Source organism: Bacillus rossius, chromosome 3 (genome assembly GCF_032445375.1).
Source record: "Bacillus rossius redtenbacheri isolate Brsri chromosome 3, Brsri_v3, whole genome shotgun sequence".
In the NCBI taxonomy this organism is placed as follows: Eukaryota; Metazoa; Arthropoda; class Insecta; order Phasmatodea; family Bacillidae; genus Bacillus; species Bacillus rossius.
In genome coordinates, this window is record NC_086332.1 from 35842729 (window position 1) to 35857391 (window position 14663).

A 14663-nucleotide genomic window follows, 5' to 3' on the forward strand; every position below is an offset into this window, starting at 1 on the left:
ATTCTTGCTTCCTAACCTTTTCAAAGGAAGCGACAGTAGGAACCCGTATTTTAAAAGTAAATTATTTGTCACCAAATATATTACTAAATCATACACCACATTATAATTATCTATGACCCCACGAACGAGGAAATATGTTAAATACAAATTAGAATAAATTATTTTTAAAAAAGTTTAAACAAAAGTTGTGTGTGACATACTTTTTTTTTACTTCGTAGCAGTATGTTTATAATGTAAGGTTGTAATATTAAATTAACGACTATTTTAATCTTAGTTTTTATATTAACTAAACAACTTATGGTCTGAGTATTTGAACTGTGACAGATATTTAAGTATATTTGTAAATGAGTCATAATATTTTAATTCATGTTTATTGTTCCTACTTGAGTAACATTTGTAATAAATGCCGAAATGTTAGAATTATTAAATACTTTAAAAATAAATGAAATTAAATAAAATGTGCACTGTATTATTTAGTTGATACACTGTATAAATGATTTTGCCATGTAGTAATAAGAAAACATTTTAAATGTGGTTAAGGATAAAATTTATAGAAGATGTACATTTTAAAAGGCCTAGAAATTATAAATATAATGTTTAATGCTGTAGTTGGGGTCATGAAAATCTTAATATAACATTTAATTGTGTGATTATTTTAGATAATTATCTTCTATACTTATTATTCGAGGTTATAATTGCCAAAAAAATTTCTTTTTTATCACGTGTAAGAGTGAGTTACACGCGATATTTTTCTAATGTAACTGAAATATTCATTTAAAATCACAGATATTTGTAAACTGGTACCTTATGGCAAGCCCACGTTAATGGCGAGGGGTACAGGGGAGGAGGGTGGCCCGACCCTCGAACAATGTCGCTCTCACAATACCCATTCCAATTCTTGAAAACTAGCCTGCTCATTGATCCCCGTCGACACCCTTCGGCTCCCAGCGCAGCGCCAGCTCCGAATGGCCCGCGACAATAATTCATCATTTATTTTAAAGTAGGTACTCTATTACGTTTTCCGTGGTATAAAAATTATGCTTGTACAAAAGTCAGTCTAAACCAGTTAGCGCGACATTAAATATTCACTATTATTTCTGAAAATAAAAAATTACAATAATAATATGTTGTAGTACATATTTATAATAATCTTCTTGTAAATTTACAAAATATTTCTTGGCAACTGGCTTTAAAAGAAATCTTTCCTAGAAGTACGACATATATGAACAAACATTTATGAACGACATGGGTCACTCTAATTCTAATTAACTTGGGACTTTATATAGATTTATGTAATAATACGTTTATATAATTATTCTATTTTAATCTGTTTCACATTCCAGTTCATAATATTCAATGTCGTGCAATTTTCGGCATGTATAATGTTTTTTATATTTCTTTCCAAAAATACATATTAAAATATCTTTAATTAATAAAAATACTCATGCATTTATCTATTAATGTCATATTATTTAATATTACAATAAAAGTCAGGCCCTATAACTTCAATAAGTTACAAAAAACCTATATATTCTAATATAATTCATGCGTATAGTCTTTAAAGTGTGATATTTATATGTGATTGTGAAAGATTCGAATATGCTGTATTTTATAATTAAAAACGCACGTTAGTGCAATAAATGAAAAGGTAATATATTGTAAATATATCATGTCACGACTGGGAAGAACCCACCACAGATAGAGGACTTGTGTAGCAGGACGCGTAGCTCCACATCATCCTTCATATGTATGCAGGTACTTACCGAGTGAAACACACGTAGGGAAGAGAACCAGTTTAATTAAGAATTGGATCCAGAATTATTGCTTCACATATGTTAGGTCATTAGTGCCTTACTGTATCAATTGATCTAATAAACAATAATAAAATAAGAATACTGCTCTATTGGATGCAAAATGGATTCCGACCGTCCCGGGCTTCCAGGGCTGATACTCTGCTGGGTGACAATGAGCCTAATGGCTCTGTTAACAGTTGAAAGCCCTAGCTAGGCACGCGCCTGCTATCTTTAATGAATGAGACAGAGCTGGCAACACTGGATGACCACGTGGTCCCGTCGGTAAACCACCCCTCCCCCCTTCTCCAAGAACAATACATGCTGTCTCTGTCTTATCTCTGTCCGCGATCTCTCGCTCTAGGCTTCTCCCAAGCGCTACCTGGCGACCATGATTCACAAACGTGTCCTTGAAGCTTGCCCTATTTATATAGGAAAATACAAACCAAACATAACAGTTGTAAATAGCGCAAATGTGGTAGTTCTTAGAGAATTATGACTACAATAATTAGTTATATGTATTAGTTCTGGTACAGATTTAAACAAAAGTGTGCCCCGAAAAAATGAAATTGCACATGCATATTGTTTTCAAAGACAAATTCTGTACTGGTTGACATTACACTGACCATTTGAGACATGCATTAAGTTCATCAGCTAGTTTAGAGCATGGTATAAGGGGGAGAGTTTGTCGAAAATCAGAATACAATAAAATGAGTACACCATCAAATAGCTGTTCATTTTCTCACCAACCTTTAAGTTTGCGATAAAGAGTTTGTAGATCTTTTTGTTTGTGAGGCATATGCATTCGTCCCATATAAAGAGCCTATATGATTGTAGTACTTTACCAATTCCAGAATTTTTGCTGAATTGGCATGTTGTTGCCACGATTCCAGATAACGAAATTTCCAGCAAAATTTTTAGCGGCTCATATTTAAACACTCCCATTTAACCTTTGTCAGACCAGTCACCCCAATCTTACCCTCTACTGGATCTGATTTTTGCCAATGCAATGCATGTCGTGCAGTGTACTCGTCTAACCCCGCTTCTAACGCACATTCACTGGCTGATATTCTTCTCCTCCTCTCCGTGTCAAAGAGTGCTTTCCCTAGCAGACTATCAGATCAGGCAGTTCCTGAGAACCCTCCTTACACGAGCGAGTTTAGGACACGAACACGAGTCGTCTTGCCCAATCCCTCGGCACGTCCCCAGGCTCGGTAGAGCCTCCTTTCCGACTGAGGTTGCGAGTTTTCACCCCCCCCCCCCCCCCCCCCTTCATAAAAGGCATCACAGGGAACATTGGCCAGAGAAATGACCTGGGCCAATAACCCCGACGACTCAAGGCTATTACACAGCCTTCCTAACGTATGGCCGCGCTACACCACTGCCCCCTGGCGACTTCTGTTGTAAGCACGGTCTAAGAAGGGGAGGTCTGGACACTCCCCAACCTGGCCAGCATGCAAAAGTGGCACACCTAATGTCTCCGTAGTTCCGCTCCGCTCCACCATCTGACGTGTAGCGCTGGTTGTTCTGCGGTGGTATTTTAAGCTTTGTTGTTATGAACAACTCAACATAATAATCCTTTAAATTTTCATTTAAATGTTTAAAATGCATTAATCTCCAGATATCGATACAGTATTAAATTGGATGTGTTTATTTTTTATAAGTTTGGGAATTATTTCATAAATTAGGTCAATTAGGTTACGAAGTATAGTTTCCACATTGGCATTGGCGGGAACTTCATTGTGAGCAAGGAGCATTGATTGTTAGTAAAGAGAATAAGCGTATATTATTTTAATTGTGAAAATGCCTAACCTTTGTGTTGCACCTGGGTGCAAAACAAATTATCAGGCAAAGTCGGACGAGAAAGTTGCAATATTCCGAGTTCCCAATGATGACAATGTTAGGCAATTGTGGCAGAAAGCAATTCCATGAGACAAGTTTGTACTTAAAAGATCCCATTATGTATGCGAAAAACATTTTGTGGAAGACGACATTCTCACAAAAAAAGGAACACAAAGATCAGTTCGGAAACGTCATTGGAATAGTAAGTTAATTTTTATTACTTGTATGAATGTAGTCTAAAGATGACTTATTTTTGTATAGGCCCAACTTTTTTAAAAATGGAATGTATGATATCGAATTTTATTAATGACCAGCTCAACCCTGATAATACCTGTTTGTAAGTAGTTTGACAATACACCATTTTTTATTAAAATACAAAATTTGCAAAACGAGTGCGATCTCTTCCTTAAAAAAATTATAAAAATCCCAAAATACTTTTATTCAGTGCTTTAAACGGAACAGATATGGAATTCAAACTCGTTTAGGAGTAATAGCAGTTTGTAATTTACATTACAATACATGTGCATTCATGCGGCTATCAAAATTATTTTTGTTTGCTGTGTATGTGCGTCTTGTTTGTTTTCGACAACTTATAAAAACGTATATATTTTTTATTTGGATATTGTAAGGCAATGTAAATAAAAAAAATTAAAAAAATACGTCCCTACTATGCACCCAAGCTGAAGCGTCAACACTTGACATGAGACACGAAACATTGACGATGGCACTTATTTGTGTAGCAAATAATGTATTGAAAATGCAGGTTTGGTATTGTTATTCAAATACGTAAATCAGCCAAGTTATGTAATTTGATTCAGCCTTTAATTTTAAATGTTAAAATATAGTGTAATTATATTAAAATTCATTGCAGTGCATCAAATACTGTCGTAACTCTCTACGTTTGTAATTATGGAGTATAGGGCCACCATGGAAATAAAAAAAGTAAAAACAAAACTTATTTTACTTCCTTACATGATTCCTGATCATTCTGCAAAACGGCATTGCAATATTTCCAGTAATTTGCATAAAAATTACCTTTTTAAACGAGTGTATTTTTTAAAGTTTTATAGACATTAACAAATTAGGTTGCGGAAATGTGGCCCTATGCCCGATTATCACGTTACTGTGCGTCCTCCGGCGATGATTTTAAACTATCGTTGTATCGTATATTATTTACCTCTTGTTTGTTTTTCACGAGAATTGACAAAATCATCATAACGCCTAATGATATATTTCCACCGCAAGACACCTAGCGCTAGAGTTGAATAGCGGACGTCGAACGAACTATGGAGACAGTAAGTGGTCACTTTTATCTGGCGAGTGTCCAGACCTCCCCTTCTTAGACCGTGGTTGTAAGCTATGTCCGCTAGTCCTTTTGCCAGTCGCCAGAGATCAGTACCTGTCCCTCGATTAGCCCCACGTTGTAGCAGACAATTTGAGTGAGTCCATATTTACTCGTTTCGGACACCTCTCAGTAGGTCGCGCGGACATCGGCCAGTGCTACCAACTTAGAGATATCGAAGTCAGAGTTTTGTTTATTTACCACTCGGAAAACTACGGACTGAATCATATCATCGGCGAGACGCCCCGCAAGACTCCTGTCCGGCCGTAACTAAAGATGTAGTCAGCTCAGCAAGGGATGCTGTCCCTACAAGTCTTTTCAATTAGTTCTTATCCCATCTACGTTCATCGTAGAAGTAGTTATGCTTCAGTAGTTATATTCAACATATACATTTTTTTTTAAATTATGGAAACGTCCGTGACTTCCGTGATTTTGCGATCTTCGGATCCTGGCGAGCTACGCTTCAAACACTAGAAGCCACCTCCCTGTCTGACAGGGTCCAAGGGTCCAAGAGCCATATCCGGACATAGCAGTTCCTCCTTCGAGTCCTCCAGCAATCAGGAGGACTAGGGCGCCCTGAAGACATAAGATATCTGTTTCGGCCAGATGGCACCAAACCTCCGGTGCTAAATTTTTTTTTTTTTTTTAACTTCCCTAACCACTTTTACATCACGACGTAGACAACATAAAAAACCAGAAATATTTATTTTGGGACTTTATAGCACTTATAGATCACTCTGGGATTGTTTTTTTTTCTAACGTTTTATTTCTTTATTTTTGTTTACCGATGCTAAATGAAACCTCAGATTCCGTTTAGGGCCGGCCCATAATTTCAGATATTTTACAAGCCATATTTTTAATCATGTAATTTTAATGAGCTTTAATGTAAATTTAATAATTCAACGATTTAATAATTTAATATAATTATAATATATATGTGAATCAATCAGAGGTTATCAATTTCATGTTATAAGCATTACCAGTCAAATAAACATATAAATACTTACATATATATAGATACTTATAGATAACATATAGATACTTACATCTAGACAAAATCACACCTTGTTTCTTTTTTTTTTTTTTTACTTTTTGAAACTAAAAGAAACACCGTTACAGCAGTGTATGATAAAAGGTTAGCATTGATATGTAATTTAAACTTATTTTCCAACACTGCACAAACGTAACAAATGTCAGCCTCATCCACATAGACCCTGCCTCAGGCGAGGAAACTGTATGCATATTTACATTTCTTACACCAGTACGTAATAATAATCTTCTGGTATTTTTCACGGTACATGGCTGAAAACAGCCCCAACACGACCAAAACAGAACCACACCAGATTTCAGACCAAGAAAACTGACTGTGAATCCCGACAACCCATCAGATACATAAAAAAGGTTAAATAAAGTAGTAATATATATTTTGTTTTGTAAAATGATCCGCTGAGTTTCACTTTATCGTACTTTTTATGTAACTTAGTTTATTAACCAAAAACAAAATTTAATTGAACTGATACCTCAAGGATGACAATAGGTCGTGTCATTTTAAACATAATTTAAATCTTGCAATATTTAATTTATTTTTTATGGGTTGTCAGGGAGTTATGATTTTCGGTCACGTGACTAAGATCAATACAATGGATTGCATTTCAACTAGTGACCTGGAGTTAACATTTGAAATAAAATCGCAAGCATTTGATTGCTGCTTAGTTCTATAGCTTCTTCAGATACCAGCCATAATTTACCCGTGTCTTTCGAGTATTCGAACTATGTGATAAGCATTTCATTACTTAAGACCATAGTAGCATTTTTATATTGAAATTCACACATTTATTTGAAAGTAATTGTTATCGTTTAACAGTTTATCAAATTTAAAGCAAAAACAATAAAATTTAATTCGATGTAGCAAGAAAATGATTATTACAATTATTGAACGAATTAACACCTTCTTTATTTGACATGTTTGAAAATGTATTTTTAATACATAAACAAATATTATTCAATGTTTTAAACTACAACTGTCAGTATGATACGTGCTGATATCAGGTTTATGGACGAGAAGGACACAGTTTTGCCATAAAATAAACAAATGATCTCACTACACATTCACCATCTATCATCTCAAACAAATAACAGATATCTGTAGGCTTTTTTTTTGTAAAGACAATATCAACATGAATCTTTAAAAAGTATGTTCAAAAAATCTAAGAACTTAAATTTAAAAGCTGCAACAGCTGATTTCCATGTCTTGGAAATTTCTGGAATTTGCGGTGCCAGTACAAACTTATTGCTTACGGGCTGACGTAATATAGATATTTAGTAAGTAACAACAAAATATTTCGGAGGAAAAAATCTAAAACAAACCTTTGTATGTATGCTCGCATCCACGATTATTGTTTCGAGTTTCAATATATAAAACTCTTTAAGACCTTTGGATTTTTATTTGTATGTATCAATAAGCGTTACAAGAGTTCTGAAAGTATTTAAAATTCTTTCAGATCATTAATATTAACTACATTTATTTCATAAAGACTTCATTTAATAATATAAAATGAAGATTTACTCAGAATTTAACTCATGCAAATGGTAGGCTATGCTATATTTTATTTATTTAGTACAAAGTTATAAATAAGAACAATGATCCACAATACATTACCTAACTATTTTTTATGAAATACAATCATTATCATATTGTGAGTATCAACATTAGCACTCTAAAACTTATAACAATTATTTAATTCTTATATTAAATATCATAATATTAAAATAATTTAACTTTATAGCATCTATCCTGAAGCATGTTTGCAAAAATATTTTGTTTATGAAATAAATTAATTAATATTGGTTTATAATTTTTCATTAAAATAAATAACATAATTTTGAAAAATAAGTGTAAATTATAGCCGATCCCTCGCGGGTTAATGCAAGTTTTCGATACACAATATTGTTGCCAAACACATAGGCCTATTCTAACAATCTGTCATCCCTTATAGAAAAATTGGATAGTGCGTTTTGTTAAGAAAGCATACAGCAATCGCTGCTTGAGTTGTAAGATTGGCCTAATAAATTATTTGATTACAGTGAGTTATTTAAAATGGATTTTTTTCGGGAGTAGTAATATTTTAAGAAGGTAGTAAGTATGTCTTAGGAGGTATTGTATTTAAGGAACACTGAAACATGGCTTTTGTTAACTTTAGTTATTATTGGTTTATTGTATTTTTAAACAAAGTTAATAGTTGAAATCATTTGAAAATATTGTAAACTTAAATCTCATTTATCGCTGGCACGAAAGTTATAGAATCTGGCATTAAAATATGGTAGTTTTCCGTATGGCACAATTCCGCCTCGCCTCTTCGAAACAGGCGGAAAAGTACCATACCGGAAAGGTGCCATACTTTAAAATCTAATTTATCTATGGCACGAATGTTATTGAATCATGTAGTAAAATATGGTAGTTTTCCGTATGGCACAATTCCGCCTCGCCTCTTCGAAACAGATGGAGAAGTACCATACTGGAATGGACCATACTTAAATATATAATTTATAGCTGCCACGAATGTTTTTGCTTCTTGTAGTAAAATATGGTAGTTTTCCATATGGCACAATTCCGCCTCGCCTCTTCGAAACAGACGGAAAAGTACCATACTGGAAAAGTACCATACTTAAATATATAATTTATAGCTGCCACAGATGTTTTTGAATCTTGTAGTAAAATATGGTAGTTTTCCGTATGGCACAATTCCGCCTCGCCTCTTCGAAACAGACGGAAAAGTACCATACCGGAAAAGTACCATACTTAAAAAGGACACGTGCTGCTATGTGGCATCATTTGAGTTAACCTAAGAAACTGTTGGAGTTGACAGCGCTGTCTACAGACGAATTCTCCACACTATTCTGAGAAAAGAGGCGTTGTAGTCATTCCATGGAGTGTGTAAAAAAATATGGCACAATTCCGCCTCGTCCTTTTCCAAGTATGGTACTTTTCCAGTATGGTACTTTTCCGTCTTTTTCGAAGAAGAGAGGCGGAATTGTGCCATACGGAAAAGTACCATACCAGTATGGTACTTTTCCAGTATGGTACTTTTCCAGTATGGTACTTTTCCATCGCCCCGTAGTGGAGAGAGTCCCTACCTACCGGCGTGGGACACCGGCGATATCCGCGCGGCGGCATCAGAGCGACTGTCGAGGACTGAAGGCTTGGCCAATGGGGAAGACTCTCTGGTAGCGATACCAGCGAGGGCGACAGCAGCGACAGTAGCGACAGTAGCAACAGACCGGGACGGTGTTGCGGCGCGACGTGGGTGAGTGGTGACGTAGTCTTCGAGGACTGCGGTGTGCGGTCAGAGACTGGCAGAGGAGCGAGCCACTGTCGAACCAGGCTCCAGTGTGCAGGCTAATGTGTGATTGATCAGCGTGAGACTGGTTTTACAGACAGAGATCGGACTGAGACTGGTTCCTTATTTAAATTAATGTGTAGATATTAGTAATTAATAAAAATTGATAAAATTAATTGGGTTATCCTTAAGAACCCAGTTTTCGTCCCATTCATTACAAATTGAAACAAAATAATACACTGCTATGAAACACAAAACGGTTTATATTTTGTGTTTCACGTGTTACAAATATATATCTTATTTAAAACACAAACAGTACTCCAAATAAAGCCTACATTTTGGGAAAATAAGTCCAAAATTGTCTTTTGCTTCAGAACTGTGACTCGGAATTTTTTTCGCTAAATTTCGCACTAGCGCCCTTTAGCAGAACTACGTGGGACGCAAATTGAATCTGCCAACTGGAACGTGTTCGGTTAACCGATGTTTCGGTTAACCAAACATTCATTCTTTGATGTTCATCCTAATCAGGTAGCAACCGCATGTGTAAATGTAGCACGTGAACAAATGTGGAAGTATACAAGCGTACAGGCGAGTGTACAAGTATGAGAGTGTTTGGGAAAGTTTGGAAGTATGCGAATGATCAAGAACGCAAGTGAAGTATAATGCAAAAAAAAATGTCATAGGACTCTGCTGCTAGCTATGTTTATTTTCCGCAAGTAATTTCATAGCTAAATTATGCAGGGACGTAACTAGAGGGGGGACAGACTGGGGAGGGGGGAGCATGGGGGCTAAACTGGCAGAGGAATTTTTACTATAGATATTTACTTGAATATCGTAGTATTAGAACAAAAAAAAATGGAGGGCTGATGAACTGAGTTATTTGTATTGAAAGATACACACATGAAAATCGTCAAATAACTAAAAATTGGTATTGCAGTGTATTAAAAATGAAATTACTGCAAATAAATATATTTATTTACCATCAAGTTGAACCAGAAATATCTAGAATAGTGCAATTAATATGTGGTGGTGATATTGTCGGGAAAGGATTAGGTTTAGTTGGTTAAAAAAAATTGTGTGGGGGGAGGGGGGTAACCAATCTGAGTATTTGCCCTAAGTTGATACTAGTCTAGTTTCGGCCCTGAAAATATGATAAAATGCGCTCGTTGAAAGGGCGCTCGTTGAAAAATTACGAATAAGAACTAACCCTTTAATTTAAAATACATGAAATTGTTATTAAAATTCAATTTTGTTTTAATATTGTGCAAATGAAAATTATTTCTGATATGTATTGACATATTAAGTGTCTCTGTGCTATTTAGCGATAGTTTTACCAGCAAGAAATTAAGTGACCACTAAAGTATAATATAAAAATTCAAAAAGGCGTAACTATAAAAAACTTTTCTGCTAAATAAACGATTGGGCATACCATCATATATTATATACAACAAAACCAAGTTTTTTTTTAATAAAATTATAAAAACTAAGATATAAGCATATAAAAAAACACATATTTTCGTATGAGAAAAAGTACTAAATGGAAGAAAAAAAATATCATGAGAAAATTCCCAGTAACGAAAACTTATTATCCAAAATTCAATGTTTTTCGTTTACAGCTAAACTTTTTGAATGAAAGCCTTTTTTTTAAGTAATTATACACATAGTAATTCGTAAGGCACCTGAGGCGCTCATTGAAAATTGGTGACGAATGTAACAAACACTTTAATTTAATAACTAAGGCGTTTTCCTTTTTTTCTAGCTGTATTTCAAATGTCGCTCAATTGTTATACTTCCATTTTCTATTTTATACACACCTCTATGGAGTAGGCTAGTATTTGTGCTGAATGGTGGGCTTGTTTACAAGGTATACATAAATCTTTGGCGGCACATAGAGTCAGTGAAGAGGGACAAGCGCACCTGGAGCCGCCCGTGGAGCCGTGCTTGGTGCGGCCCGTGCCGGCGTCCTCCAGCGAGGAGGTGCTGCTCAGCACGTCGTGCAGGACCTCGCCCGTTGTGTAGAACTCCTTGAGGCGCTGCTCCCGCAGCTTGTACATCCTGGCCCGGATCTCCTTCTTGCGGCCGAAGTCCTCCGTCTGCTGCCACTGCGACACGCCACACGCCGCCTCACCTCGTGCACACTCCTAACTCTGTCACCGTCAACAATGAGCACCTCGCACCACGAGGACACCAGGTTGAAAATTCCATCATCCAGTTATTTTGGTAAATTTGCTAACATATTCGTAAATTTACAAAAAACTTAGCAGTGGCGGTCTAATGTGACAGGTGAATTTTCCATACATTTATAACTAATAACATCTAGAGGAATAAAAATAAAGTACAGGTTGTCCATAAAAGAATGTCCCAGTTTAAATGATATTTTCATAACAGTTTAATTTAGACTATTTACAACCAATCATGCATAAAACTGAAGGTAAACTAACATAGTTTTTCTTACAAATGTTCTATATGTTCACCTTTAGTTATACGGCACATATCCAACCTAAAGTCCAACTCTTCCCACACTTTGGTTAACACGTCCTGAGTAATGGAAGTTCTTTGTCTCAACTCTGGCAAATCACTAGGTAGCGGCGGAAAGTAGATACGATCTTTTATAAAGCCCCAAAGGAAAAAAAATCTCATGGTCAGGTAAACGTGGAGGCCAGCAAAAAAGAGCTTCGTCGTCTCGAATTGCTATACCATCGGCGGATGATTTTTGCCACTAGGGGACGTCATTATTAAACAATAAACGAAATATACGCTTAACTGAAATTACAGATTCTCTCTTAGCAAATTGCAGAACACAGAATTGTTAATGCTCAGGAGTCGCTATTTTACGTAGGTGGCTCTGCAAGCGAGAAAACAACCAAGCAGTACTCCCGTATGTGCTTATCTAAAGCTGTTTGAGTTACTCGTTAATTGTAACTTTCAACAAACACTCTCTAATGCTTACAGTTGAAACTATTAAAATTTATATCTCCAACATTCTTTTATGAACATACTGTATACTCCAGTCCGCACCTGAACTTTGAAGCCAGTTAAAAATTTTTTTAGGAAATGTATTATTTTTCCTTATTAAGTGATACTATAGCTACCTACCTTGTGTACTTAAAAAGTAAATAACTCTTAAAAATCAGATAAAACCATAATAAGTTTAATTATTAGCTTTATGTATGTTCTTTCCTTCAAAATATACGATTTCCCATTTAACTGTGAGGTGTTCAGTTCCCAAAACATTAAATGGGCCCACGTCTGGAACTGCGTTTACTTGCTTTGAGCGTGAACTCACGACACTCATCCTGGAAGTATTAACGAAACCTTCACAAAACTGTTCAATTGTCCATAAAAAATATATAAAAAAATTGCATTCCTTTCCGCCCGTGTGTTCACACTGTATACGATGGACCGCAGGACTTAGAGGAGGTGACCTGGCGCAGTTTCTGCGAAGATCCAGTTTTCTGGAATTACGACTTATACTCGGTTTATTTCAGGTGAATTCTTAGTTGGAAAATTCCGTTAATTTTACCGTCATTTCCAACAATGTGCACGCTTTATACCAAGGCCCATGGTGGGTTTTGCTGACTTATCGTGCCTCAAAATAGTGTTTTTTTAAGGGCAGTTAAAAAAGTCAATATACGGTATACGACCATATTTGGAAACAAGTAGTAATAAGCTGCTATTTGGCTGCATAATGCATGTACACATTGCAATATCACGCAAACGTGATTATGTAAACCAGCTAGAAGACAGAAATCCGCTGGAAAAAGTCTCGGACTACGATGCCAGATTACAGAAATTTCCGAACTAAGTAATGCTGGATTACAGATCGAAGACTGTATCATTTCAATTAGGAACCATTCCTACAAATTTTTAGCTTGACAAATGCATTAATAATGTCTTCTCATGATTGTCTACCTTGGTTACTGTCTCATTTATTTGAGTAATGGCCCTTTGTAACGTCGGAAAATTTAACTGCCATGGGAATGAATGTTCATTTAAACAAGTGTTAAAAGCTTGGCCTCGTGTAATGGCGAGCAATAAAATTTAACATGGCAGTTTGCTGAGAGCCATGGCTTTTTAATTTAAAACACGAGTTGGCGAGGCTATTATGGAGCCGAGTAGCGCGATGGAAAGACAATGGACTCGCATTCCAGAAGATACGTGTTCGATTCCCTGTTTCCCCCCCCCCCCCCTCTTTAGTGTTCCACGAAACCACTAATGACCTCTCCAGTGACTGGAAGTAAATTCCAACTTAATTAAAATAATAAAACGGCGATGCATAACCACCGTCGTACATAGAAGACAAAATTCTTTTGGTCCAATGGAGAAACAACACCTGAAACCACAATCCTTGCTTGATGTAAACATTGAAATAGTAAAAACCAAATTGAATTTTGCACGCAAATAATTAATATAAATAAAATAATAAAAGAACTGGAGTGTTTTTATAAACACGGCTTGTAAAGTATAAATTCAATAAATTAAAAAGTTTAAATTAATACTCAATATTCAATATTAATATAAACACATGTAAAAAATTAATTATTTAATTTAGTAAAATAATCGAGATAAATTTATATTAATAATGAAAACCAATAAATATGCTGAATGGTTATTCTAATTTAAAATTCTAATTATTTATTTTAAAAAATAATGTAATAATTTATAATGCAACTAAATTATACATACGGAAACAACCTCACTTACATACATAGACCTTCACTTGAAAATACACCTGAAAAAGTTTATAAACCCAAATATTCCATCACTAATATTCACAATAAATAATAAATGTTTTGATGGTAAGTAATAGTATTAAATAAAGTTATAAGATTTAAAATCACGTATGTAGGCCTATTTTGCATGTAGCCATTTTTTTTTTCATCCTATGAAAACTTCGTTGAACGGTGCTCGTGCACAACTTAAAAATTCACTCCTACAATTTTTTTTTCTTCATAACGCGCCAACATGACAGATCGCAAACCAAAGAGAGCGCCGGTAAGGAAGGCTGCGCCGTGTTTCAGGAGATGCGGCCGGACGGGAGACCGCTCCGAGCGCCACGCGCCGGCAGGGAGAAATGCCAAGGTCTCCGTCGCCGGTTGGCGGATCGCGACCGCCACGTCGCCCCAGGGGCTCCCTCCTCGCTGGCGCCGCGTCACGTGCGAGTGCTTCGCCGAGCTTGCACCACGTGCAGAGTCTACGCATGTCGGTAGAAATGTAACCGTTCGTCCGTTCAAAATCTTAAATCTCCGAATGTTCTTCAACTGCGATTGAATTTATATTTTGACACAAAGTTGTATTCGAATACGCGCGTGTTTTTATATACATATGTCATTTGTGTGACAGGTAAAAAGA

At 35.8% G+C, this 14663-nt stretch overlaps 1 protein-coding gene across 4 annotated transcripts in view; it reads right to left on the reverse strand.

The window, feature by feature from the left end:
• LOC134530521 (serine/arginine repetitive matrix protein 2-like) overlaps positions 1 to 14663 on the reverse strand; it is a 297641-nt gene that overhangs the window by 179810 nt on the left and 103168 nt on the right. For all 4 annotated transcript variants that reach the window (XM_063365407.1, XM_063365408.1, XM_063365410.1 and 1 more), the window contains exon 3: positions 11229 to 11413. In XM_063365407.1, the coding sequence (XP_063221477.1) occupies positions 11229 to 11413 (185 nt within the window). The remainder of the gene's footprint in view (positions 1 to 11228; positions 11414 to 14663) is intronic.